The 11,856-nt window shown below is 49.7% G+C and overlaps 1 protein-coding gene across 1 annotated transcript in view; it reads right to left on the bottom strand.

Annotated features, from left to right (window-relative positions):
• Positions 1-11,856, bottom strand: part of COG5 (component of oligomeric golgi complex 5) — a 171,260-nt gene that overhangs the window by 1,700 nt on the left and 157,704 nt on the right. Inside the window, exons 19-22 of the mRNA XM_026046366.1 lie at positions 7,564-7,640; positions 6,890-7,016; positions 6,272-6,351; positions 4-60 (exon numbers count right to left, since the gene is read on the bottom strand). Coding sequence (XP_025902151.1) covers positions 4-60; positions 6,272-6,351; positions 6,890-7,016; positions 7,564-7,640 — 341 coding nt within the window. The remainder of the gene's footprint in view (positions 1-3; positions 61-6,271; positions 6,352-6,889; positions 7,017-7,563; positions 7,641-11,856) is intronic.

The following is an 11,856-nucleotide window of genomic DNA, read 5'->3' as shown; positions in this document are numbered from 1 at the left end:
GGCGCAAACTCCTTCGCGTCGCGGCTTCGCACCGACTGCACGTAGGCCTCCAGCGCGCCCCTGCACACGGACACACACACACACAGACAGCACTGAAACTGCCTGCCGCGCTGAAACGCACCCCGTGGGGAATCTGAGGGGAGCAGGGAAGGAAGCCTTTGCAAGGAGCTACATAATTGTTCCGTGCTCTCGCCCTCCTTTCCTGCATGTTTTGAGGAGTGAACAAGTTAACATTTAAGTAATCAGCAGCAGCGCGTTGCAGATGGCTTGAAATGACAGCTCTGACGCACAGACGCGGGCACAGTGCTGTGCTGGTAACCTTTAGGAAGGGAAAGAATAGACTCCAGCTGCTGCCGCCACCGAGAGTGCGACTTGGGAAGGAAATCTGGGACACTGGGGAACTGGAGAGAGGCCTTCAGGTGATGCAGAGTCCTTTGAACCTCTCTCCTTTGGGAAAGCCTGTTCTGGACCATGAGAAACTCGCTGTGTGTTTGTGCATCCCTGCTGTGCTGCTGTTAGAGGATCACATATAYAAGTAGTAAGTATGTATGAGTTACATAAATGTGGAAATGTCAAAGCTTGGGGGGGGGGGGGGCTACAAAATAACTAACTTGCCCATAGGACAGGGCCACTTATTTTATCCAACATGTCCAGTAAATAGGACTGTTGTTTTCATTTATAGATACATACACCCCCCCCCAAAAAAAAAAAAAGAGAAAAAGCCAACTCCCTTGTAAATGCTAAACTGTTCAAATTTTCAATTAATATTTTATTAATTAGGCCATGTTAGTTTTGCCATAGTTTAGTATGGTCTAGTAATTTAATTGATTCTTTCACCCTTTGTCCCTCTCACCTCCTTTTTKTCTGCTCTTCCTATAACAGATACAATGATCGGGAGGGGGATTTTGCTAAAATCCCCTTGTTCAGGTCACTTTTCCTTGGTGCTGCTCACAGAACAGCGGGGCCGCTCAGGATCTGCGTGTGAGGAAGAACTTGTTTGGTGTGAGGGTGCCCGAGCCCTGGCMCAGGCTGCCCAGGGAGGCTGTGGAGTCTCCTTCTCTGGAGATCTTCCAAAGGYGCCTGGATGCCGCCCTGTGCCCCGTGCTCTGGGTGTCCCTGCTGGAGCAGGGGCTTGGACTGGATGAGCTCTAGGGCTCCCTTCCAGCCTCCACCACTCTGGGATTGTGTGAGAGCGGCCGCAGGCCCCGGAGGGCCCTGGCGCTGCCGCACGGGCGGGTGGTGCCGCMGGGCGAGCGGCACCAGCTGCAGCCCCGGCCGCCGTCGCGGTGTGCGAAGCTGCAGGCGCAGCCCCGCGGCCGGCCTGGAACAGGCAGCGCCGGGACCCCAACCGCGGAGCCACGGCCCTGGCCAGGCAGGGGCAGGCTCAGCACCCACTGCAATACCCCGGAGTAACGGGGTCTGAGCTGCCTCGAGGAAAACTAAACCCACCCAGTCCGACACAGGCCAAAAGCCGCCAGCAAAGTTCATTTAATGACTGCTGGGAGGTGCTCCTGCAGCCCTAACCTCGCACTTAGCTTGGCGGAGAGGTGCGTGCCGAGCCCAGCAGGTCTGAGCTGCTCCTGTGGGGAACAGCACCCGGTTACGGAGGGAAAAACTGCTCACTGCAGCGTGAGCAAACTGCTCCCTGTACCCCAGAGCGCTCCGGGTGCTGGCAGCAGCAGCAGCAGCAGCATCCATGGCCTCGGGTGGGCTGTAACCATCCGGAGACCAGGAAAGGAAGGTAGGGAAGAGCAAGCGCAGGAAGGGACGGGCCTCTTGCAGCGATGAGGGGCCCACGCGGGGCCCCCAYGGCAGCCTGAGATGGGGGCACTCACGGCTGGGTCAAAGCAAAGGGGGCACCGGGGGAGAGTCAGATTTGTGCCACGTTTCCATGCAGAGAGGCAGGTCAGCAGGAGCCACTAAACATGTTAAGAGCTCAGTCACCTTCTACAGAGAATGGTCCCTGATATTAGAGGTAGCTGAGAAATGCCTGTGACAATTATTTCCTTCACGTAATTGTCCATCCCTCCCCTTGCAGATTCTCTCCYGCTCACCCCTGCCCCTGTCTTTTCCTCAAAATTTGTTGCTCACAGACAGCTTTTAGACATCATCAAAGCTGAAAATGGAGAAACACTCTGACCTGCTTAACTTCCAGAACTGGGACCCCTTTTGGTGATGCTGTGGGCTGGCATCGCTGTCCTGACAGGAACACTGCTCTCCCTTTCCAGCTCCTGATTACCTCATAGCCCTTGGAAAGGGAGACGGCAATCTCCGGATCAAAGGGAGAAGCTTAGTCCTGACAGCAGCTCCAAGACCAGGGTTCCCACCAGCACGGACTGAGCCAGGGCTCATGGAACGAGGGCCTCAGAAGCTGTTGGTCACTCGGCCACTAAGCACTAGGACCCAGCCGGGCTGACACTAGCGGTGCTGCTAGTCACCTTCTTTCGTTTTTCCAGCCTTCTTTTGTTTGTCTTTCTCTCCATCTCAGCAGAATCTAACAGCAAAACCAACCTCATTACWGGCAGTGCCATAACCACGGGGCTCAAGAAGCAGCTGAGAGGAGCTGTGCAACGAGACACCAGCCACGTCCCTGCCCTGCGACGACAGGAGCGGGTCCTTCCCGCCCAGCGCCTCCYGCGGCGCTTTCTCTTTTCCTCTCATTTTACTCCCTTCATTTTGCAGGGACAGACCCCAACCCCACCATCAGCAGCCTGGCAAGGTCGTAGCTACATCTCTATTTTCCCCTCAAGACAGCCAGTGGTTACTGCTCCTCTGCTACTGCTGTGAGGAGTCTCACTTTCCTAAAACAGCCCCTATCCCGTTCTGCATTAGCTGATCACAACAAAAGCCTTCTCAGTTCTCCAGGACTAAATCCTTTCGCTATTTTCCCATGTTTGCATCTTCGCTACAAGTAACAGTAATTGTTAAAATGCAAAGTAGCAGCTCTACAAGAAACCACAAGCAATAAGAGTTTGGTGCTTTGAAGCCAGTAAGAGTTTTGCTCAAGTCAAACCCACGATAAAGGCAGGGGGAGCCGCTGCCTTCACCAAACCTCACATTTCTGTCAGGTTCCTCTGACTTGTCAGCCTTCAATTTTTGAACGATATTTCATAAATCCCACAACGCCTCCCAGCAGTGGGGATTTCACTGTAAGCCCGGTGGGAACAACTGATGGGAGCTGCGGAGCCAGAGGAAGGAGTGAGTTGCAGAGAAGCATCCGGAGGCGGGAGAGCCCCCGGAGCCTCCCGGAGCAGCCGCCTGGGGGGGTGGAGGGGGTCACCTGCCCTGCGTCCCCCCGGACATCGGGGAGCCGCCCGGGCACCTCCTGCGGCCACAGAAATCCCTGCCGGAGGCGACGGGAGCGGGAAGGCCGCGGGCCTGGGGTGCTGCCCATGGCACCAGCCCCGGGGGCACCCAGGGGCTGGAGGGGCGCCGGGCTGCGCGGCGGCACCAACGAGCACAGCGTGGAGCTCATCTCAGCGCCGCATTTGGGAGGGCACTTGGCCGCTCCGAAGCGGGACCGACCTGGGCAGCCTCTCCCAGCGGCTCCGCAGGGCTACGAGGAACTTGTTCAACAGCACCGCGAGCCCCGAAACACAGAGCTTTTTGTAGGCTTTTCCAGTCCCGGCTCAACCTGCCTCCTGAGCTCCCCAGCCCCGACGGGCTCAGCGCTGACGCGTCGCTTCGCCACTGAAGCTGTCTATCAGGAAAACAAACACACAGCGACACCCTGCAGCGGACCCTGTAAAAGCACCAGCACCTTCAGCGCTGAGGAAGGAGCCAACAGCGTCGCGGGGAACTCGGCAGCATCAGGTCTCCAGCGCAGAAGAGACCACAGCTGCTACCACACAGAAAGATGTCATTTTTAGTTTTATTACTGGTATTTACGAAGAGGGGAGAAACCCTGTTTATGTAAGATACCAAACACACCCTTGAGGGGATCAGACTAAATAATGCCCTAAATTCGGCATCTTCCAGTCTAATAAAGGACAGAAAACCTGTTCAGCAATCTGTTTCTATTTTAAAAGGCAAGCTATGGTATACATTACAAATATTGTTTGTAAAAGAGAGCTATGGGAAGAGGGTTGGTGGGATGTTCTGCATATATTAATGCTTCATTAAAAATGCCATAAGAAGCAAAAAGAAAAAAAAAATCTAAGTTTAAGATGCCCTCCCACATAAGGAAAAGGATTTTAAAGCACTTATTAAATTACATCACTTGCTTGAGCAAAAACATGAGCTTTCTTGGAAATCAGGACAAGCTGATTATATAAGACACAGCAAGCTCTTTTTTAAAATGTTATTTCAACCCATGGAGATCTATAGCTATGGTTAAAAAAAAAAAAAAAAAAGAAAACGGCGTGTGTGATTTGGTTCTTACAGGATTTGCAGTGCCTCCCGTTGAGGATGACTCCCACCAACCACCTGATGTGCAGGCGGCAACGCTCAGGCACTCCCGGGCTCTCCCTCATCTGGATGGTGCTGGGATCAACCCCTGGGCTCTCCTTAATCTGGAGGGCGCTGGGATCAGCTCCCAGGCTCCGCCTGACCTGGAGGGCGCCAGGATCGGTTCCCAGGCTCCCCCTGACCTGGACAGCCCTGGATCGGTTCCCAGGCTCCTCCTGACCTGGATGGCCCCGGATCGGCCTCCGCTCAGCTCCTGTGCAGGACTCGGGGCCCTCGCAGCTCCTCGTGCTGCCAGGGGCTCCCAAAACACATCCCGATCCCAAGGCCGCTACTGGTGAGGGGGCAGCTGAGGCCCAGAGTTTTCTCCAGTGTTCTGATAAAAGTCTGGTTGTGCTGCGGAACTCAAGGCCAAGAATGCAGGAGTGTAATTCAAGGCTGCAGGTGCATCTGTCTGACACCAGCCTATTTAACCCATTACTGGAAACTTTAAAGCCAAAAAGACCTTGCTCAGGGGCCCGGCACTCTCTGAGAAGGAGCCCTGCCCTGGGCCAGGTTTTCAGAGCTGGAATGGGTGAGTTTAACACACTCACATGGTGAAGGATACGGATTAGCCCTTGGCTTTACCAACCACCCTGCTAGCTGGGCCSGCTCCTGCTTGGCAAGGATTAGCCAAGGGCTAATCCTTATCCTACACCATGGTAATAGCTAAATACAGAGCAATGGGCAAGGCCCTTGTGGCTCAAGCCAGGCTTTGTTGGAAGTAAATTTCTTYGTTGGAACTAAATCTTACCTGGCCACAGTGATGATGAACTAACATTTTCTTTTACCGGGCTCTTATAGCCCAGCCACACTGGACTATAGGGTGTTACCAGCTTCCAGAACTATAAATATTTACAGCAGACCCCTGCTGACTGTGGATTTCAGATCCTGCCATAAATGTGCACACAGGTAACAGTGGGTTCTCTCAAGCACAACCACCACTGGCTGGAGTTTAGGAGTCAGCTTAAGAGCTTGATTTGAGCTTGTTCAGTTTGGCACAGCTGCTCCCGGGCCAGACTGAGTCCGCGAGGGCTCCGCATGGGAGCGTCTCCCACCGTGCAGCCTGATGCGGGACACCCGGGCAGGGCAGGACATGCAGGAGGAAGGAAAGCTCAGAGCTAAAGACCACCTAGGCCAGGAACCTACAGGATCCTCCTCCTGGAGGAGTAACGTTTATACAGCATTTCTGTCCCCATATATTTTAAAAATCAGCTTGTTTTGAAGGGGGGGAGGGGGGAAGGAGCAAAACCTTTGTACTTTTTCCTAGCATTGAAGACACAAAATAAATAATAGATACTTACAAAGCCACCTAGACAAGACAAACCAAGTTCCTGGAGCTGATTTCCTGAAGAACGAGCAACATTACAGAGCTCACAAACAAGGATCTTCCACTTTCAGGTTCCTACCTACGCTGTCATTGTTTAAGCTTTCCATGCCTCTCTTTCCTAAGGCAAGATGGCTGTAKCCTTGACTTTTTCAGGGTTGAAAGGGGCAGTCTGCTAAAATACAGCAAAATCCAAACCATCCTTGTGTGTAGTTTGCTTCTTTTGAAGCAAGACTAGGAGCATCTTCCAAAAGGCACAGGAGGGTTAGTGGTTTTGGAGGGAAGGTGAGAGTTAGTTGAGTTCTCCTGTTTTGCAACCCACAAGTGTGAAAAGGGTATTTTTATGGTACATTTAYGGCAAATAAGGGTATATTTATGGTACATCTCCTACAGCATAGTGCTCCTATAGTGCATATCTCAAATTCTCAAGACCAGTCATGGTCCCCTGGTAAATGACTGCTCTGCTGTCAGACACTCACAAGAAAGACCCAAGATTTTTACCGTATAAGAGCGAGCCTGTCTTTTTCRGACGGATGATCATCCAGCCACTGGGAGTAGCGGGCAATGGACCACTCAGCCCTCTGGTACACAGAAACACAAACACCAGTTACCCATAAACGTCAGAAAGGACACACATACCTATTTCAGAAACAGAAATGAAACAAATGAAGGCCATATGAGGCTCCTTCAACACTGCAGTTACGCAGGATCAGGAAAGGAATTAGACAATTAACAGGTATAGCTCTGTAAGTTACTCGGGAGCTCAGAAGTGAGATCTGACACCAGYATTTCAGTTAATTCAGACAGTGCTTTGAATATGGATTTTTACATCCGAAGTGAGCAGGATCCAGGTAGTTTGCAGGCTAGAATGAGAGCTGCCACCTCCCCTCTGAACCAAACAAAAAAAAAATATTAAAGATCGAGAGACTGTTTCACTCATTTTCCTGCTATTAATTTAAATACAAAATCAATGACTGTAACACCACTGCTACAACAAAAAGTCACCAAGTCATATCTAATATGCRGCCGGACAATATTTTAAATAAAATAACTAGGGCAAACAACAGTGTTCACCTCTCCTTAGGACACGAGGAAGCAAGGATGGGTTGATCCCGTTACCTGGAAGGGTGATTTTAGCTCTGGCGGTGCTCTTGTGAATAAGAACTGCAGAATGATGCTGAATGGAATAACCTCTCCCAGAGCTGGGCTGTTGGCAATATGCTCACTGGTCTGGAACAGCAGCGGCCTGGAAAAATGTAACAAAACCCTTGTGAGAGAAGGGAAACACTTATCTTGTGCATTAGAGTAACACCTACAGAGGGGCAACAGTGTGCTAGGATGCAATTATCTCTTTTTTCCCCATCACCCTGCATCTTAGCTTTGCAGTAGGTTTGGACTGTAAAAAATTACAGTAGTTCTTTAATTAAGCAACACAGGATGGTAAGTCATATATCTTAATGAAAACATTYTCATAACTCTTCTAGTGCTTCTACTACTTCAGTGACCACTGCTGAGTAGTAGAAGTAACATACTGAGAGCAACACAAGGAGGTACAATTTGGCCAACCTATGCACAAATAAGGATGTTAAACTACAGAAAAAAAAAAAAAAAAAAAAAAAAAAAAAAAAAAAAAACAGAAGAAAGGGCTTGAATCCTTGAATCTGTTTCTCACCTGCATGTGGATGTTTTTGCAAAAAAGCTTTCATTTGGAGCTAGCAAAAGGTAGTAAATTAGTTCTGAAACACAGCTTGGCCACACTACGACCTGCTAGAGAAGCTGTGGCTGCTCCTCACCTGAACGACCTCAGCAGCCTGTAAGATTTTCCCAGGTCAGACACTCGCCGGCAGAGCGGAGCAACCGCTAACTCCATCTGTAAGTGCAAAACATTGAACTTCAATTAGCCTGTCCCAACATCTAAAATAGAGAATATAAATAGTTTCTCTTTACTAATAATTTGAACTTGAAGGTTAAGTCATCAACTTACAACCAGTGGCTGCTTTTGGGACAGGAAGCTCTTTCACCTGGCACTGCCCAAGCCAGGACGCAGGTTCTATTCCTGGCTGACACGCTGCTCACTGCAGGACCAGCAATAGCTGCTGTCCATGAGCAACCACAGAAGGGTCTCAGCAGCTTTCTGAGGCTGATGCTTTGYGTATCTTGGCAGGTTTATGTTGTTAGTGATGAAGCATTTATGTTAATAACCCCAACCCTGGTCTCAGACTGGCAAGAAAGCAAAACTAGACGTGCTTCTCCAACACACTGTCAAAGCAGCTGCAAGACACACCAGCTTCACCCCTCCTTTAGGGGAGGACAAGGTTAAAATATATGTTTTTTTCTTAATATTTCTTTTCTTTAATATTTAGTCACAAACGCTGGGGCATAAAACCTACGCAGATTAGAAGACAGTCAGGACCCAACTGCCATAGGGTCATATRGAACGACAGTAAAAAGAGCATCTGCAAGAGCTTCATTTTCTTACTCAACTGTCTGTTCCCTGTTAGGGCTCTGAGTCACATAAGCCATCTTTAGAAACAAACATTTTTTAGCACTTTTTTTTTTTTCCCTCTTTTTTAGCATTCTGGAGCTCAACTGCCTTTCTGAACAGGAGCTAGACTCTGCACAGGTTTATAGCATTCACTCAAGGCTCAATTCCAGTCATGAGTTCCTCACTGATTCTTCATTACCAGGGAAGATGTATAGGGTAAGARAGAATCATTACACTTGTGGATCCTGGCTGGAACCCTCTCAGTACCATCACATGGCAAAATGCCAGTTAATATGTACAAGAACGTACAATATGTACAAGGAACGTGGCAAAGTCTTTTCCTCCAGAAATGAATTACCTCTTTTTTGCATTCCTGAAGTGTCAGTCAACAAAAGAGGGTCGCAAACTTTATTCTGCATGTCTCTTTTTTAAAAATCACAGGCTTAAAGGACTACTCAGACTTTGATTTCCGCACAAGGCGTAATTAAGCTAAGTTTCCAACGATCAAAGCTAAAATAAGTAACCAGATCAAAACCACCAGAGCACCAGCTTCCCGTTTAAACAGCGTTGCTGAACGAGTTCAAAGCGTCAGCAATACGAAGAAGACCTGTGGAGCCAGGTCTTCGGTGCTGCTCTTCTGCTCAGGTGGCTGCTCACGTGCTGCCACGGTGCCCATCACTGTGATCATGAACAACCACCGCGTGGCAAATCTGGCTGTCACGCTTGGTCTAAAAGYAGAAGAAAGCCAAGCAGTAACTAACGCCAACTCGGGGCTTTACACTTGAGGCTCCTGCCTTTAGCTCCTCCTGCTAGAAGTCATCTCATCCCTCTGTCAGCAACTCCCTCTGAACTAGTGCCYGGGTCTCTCTCACTCAGTGGGGAGGACACTTCTGGAGGGCAGTAACTCCTTTCTGAAGGTGGGCGTCTAAAGCAGGTCAGGTGAATCGCACCCAAAACATCCCCATCTGCATGGCCTGTCATCCAAGCTGGGGAATCCAGGGTGCCAAYGTAGGTCTCTATAGGCAAAGAGGGGAGGAAAGCACCCCAAGAGGTGACRGAGGGAAGAGCATATGGAGCTACCTCACAGACACTGCAAAGCTTCTCCCTGGATCTCAGAAACCTCGGAGGACACGTCTCACATTAAGCACTTGCAGACACTTGATATCTACCTGCATTTTACATTAGGTAGAAACCCATAGGAATAGAAAGTGAATAAACAAAACAGGAAGCAGAGATAAGAAGCTCTCTTTTCTTCAGTTTTCAGATTAATGTTCTAGGTCTGGCAACAGCCAGGYCCCCTCCTGCCCCATCTCCTTCCTGCCCCTCTAGAACTGATCCTGCTTTGGCAGCTGGGTGGGATCCCYGCCCTGGGTCTGCTCAGAGCCTGAGGTCAAGGTCCCCTCTCCTGGTCTGTGCAGGAGAYCCCAACCTGTAAAGAGCTCTGAAAAACAAATGGGAACAAGACTCTGATTTCTCCAGAGCTTCTTTCAGGTGTCAGCATTGGCTAGTGGCAGCTGGAAGGAACTGGTATCCCATGGGAGCAGGTGTCCCAGCTCGGGTGGGAGCCCTGGGCTCATCACTGTGAAGGAGGACTAGAGAGAAGAWAATTCTTTGAGGTGTTGAGACAATTTGCTGATAGGCAACAAACTGCCATTTCTGACTTGAAAACAGAGCCGCGTGGAGCACACGGAGCTCCTGGGGAGAAAGAGATCCCAGCCCAACAAAATATAATTTGCCTTAAGTTTTAAATGATCCTTCCTCTCCTGAAATATAGTATGACGTAATGAGACATAAGTGAAGCTTCACTGTTTCTACAGCTTACTAGATTATTTATTAAAACAAAATTAAATGATCTCTCTGGAACACACTTAGCAGTTTCCATAAATCAACATTTTTTGGCCTTAAATACTGAAGAGTACAATTTACTTCAGAATATTCTTTTACTTCAACTCTAGGAAATTATTACTATTGCTAGAACTGGATAAATTTAATGGCAGCAGATGGTTGATTCGTGAAGTACTAGCTGCCAAAGGGGAAAAAAAATTGTTTTTAAGCTTTGCAGCATACTATACCATCCAGAATTGACTCACAAAGAGTGGGAATGAGTGAAAAGCAATGTGGTAAAAATGTACATAAACCACAGAAACTTTTTTTATGTTCAATTTCCAGCACTAGCGGCTCCGTGTTCTAACCCAATCTCTCCGTTCACAACCAGAATTTGAGGGCTACCCAAGGAGGTTTCTGTCCCCTGGACTTAGGCTGTTACTTCGTTCAGCTGGAGCCCTTGGGGGGCCGTGAGGGGCGGCGGCCGCCCTCGTTGTGATGATGGCGCCGGGCGCCACACGGCGAGGCGGCCGCGYGGGCGGAGCCCTCGCGCTCGGAGCAGCTGCCATTTTGAAGGAGCGGGAGCYGTGCGGGGAGCGGAACTCGCAGCGCTTTGTGGCGGCATTACCTGCCACCAGCCTGGGATGGATATGCTCCTTTCCCAGCTCAACCTGACCTGCGCCTTACACGCAGCCCTGTTCAGTTGCTAACCACCAGCGATTTATCTAATCCTGGTAGGCGCCACCATTCTGATTTCTTCTCCCACTTAGACTCAACATAACAGTCCTGAAGGYTGCATCCGAAAGGGGAGATATGGCTAATACACTAGCCAACGGGCCTCTGAAATGAAAGAATGACTATAAGTCATTTCTTATCCTATAAACATGCGGACAGCCCAAGAGCCCCTTGAGCTCTCCTGGCATGGCAGCGGGATGCACATCAGGATCTCCCCTTGAGCAGGGACGCCTCTCAAGGTTTCTCCTCGAGGTTGAGAGACTCCCCCTTTCCACRACAGATTTGTGGTAAGTAAATATCTTATCTTAAATATCTATGCTCTCTTTAACTTTACTTTGTAACTGTGCACAAGAACCCCTAGTCATAAACGACTGACCAGGTCTGGGACTAGGATTGGATCCAGCCACAGCCAGACTCCTCTCAGAAGGAGCCTGGAGAGCAAGGGGGTCCAATCTGAACCTCGTGACCCAACGGGAGGGTATCCCAAGATAATTGTGTATTATCTTGAGCCTCCATGCAGTGAATAATAAGCGACCTTGCCATAGAATCTTTTGAAATCATTGTCCATATTAATAAATCCTGTTGTTATTTCTTTCATACGAGTGAAGTGCATTTTGTCACTCGCCCCTGCCACCACTCGTTCCGTGACACAGCCGAGGCCCTGTCACTCGTGGGGTCACACGCCGTGTCCCCGCTCCACCGCCACCCTGACCAGAGCACTGCAGGGCTGGGGGCTGCTCCTCGCGCGTGCGAGGCCTTTCCCCCAGCCACCTCCTACGGCCTTTTCAGATGGAAGGATGAGTGGCATTTCTGGTGGCCTTTCCACGTTTCTCTCCCCAAACTGCACATTCCAGAAGTCACAGGGCTAGGTTAAATCGAGTCAGAAATTCAGCAGAAGRAATTGCATGTAGCTGTCACAAAGAAAGGGGCAGCTAGTATGGAGGARCCTGATGACCGTGCCTCATATCTTCTAACTTTGTTCAAAGCCCATTGCTTTTTCATGATTTATTCATGTTATTTTGCTGTGCTTCAGAGACTATAA

This window comes from Nothoprocta perdicaria, unplaced genomic scaffold, assembly GCF_003342845.1.
Source record: "Nothoprocta perdicaria isolate Ctin4 unplaced genomic scaffold, notPer1 scaffold_44, whole genome shotgun sequence".
NCBI classification, from domain to species: Eukaryota; Metazoa; Chordata; class Aves; order Tinamiformes; family Tinamidae; genus Nothoprocta; species Nothoprocta perdicaria.
This window is presented reverse-complemented; position numbering and strand designations above follow the sequence as displayed.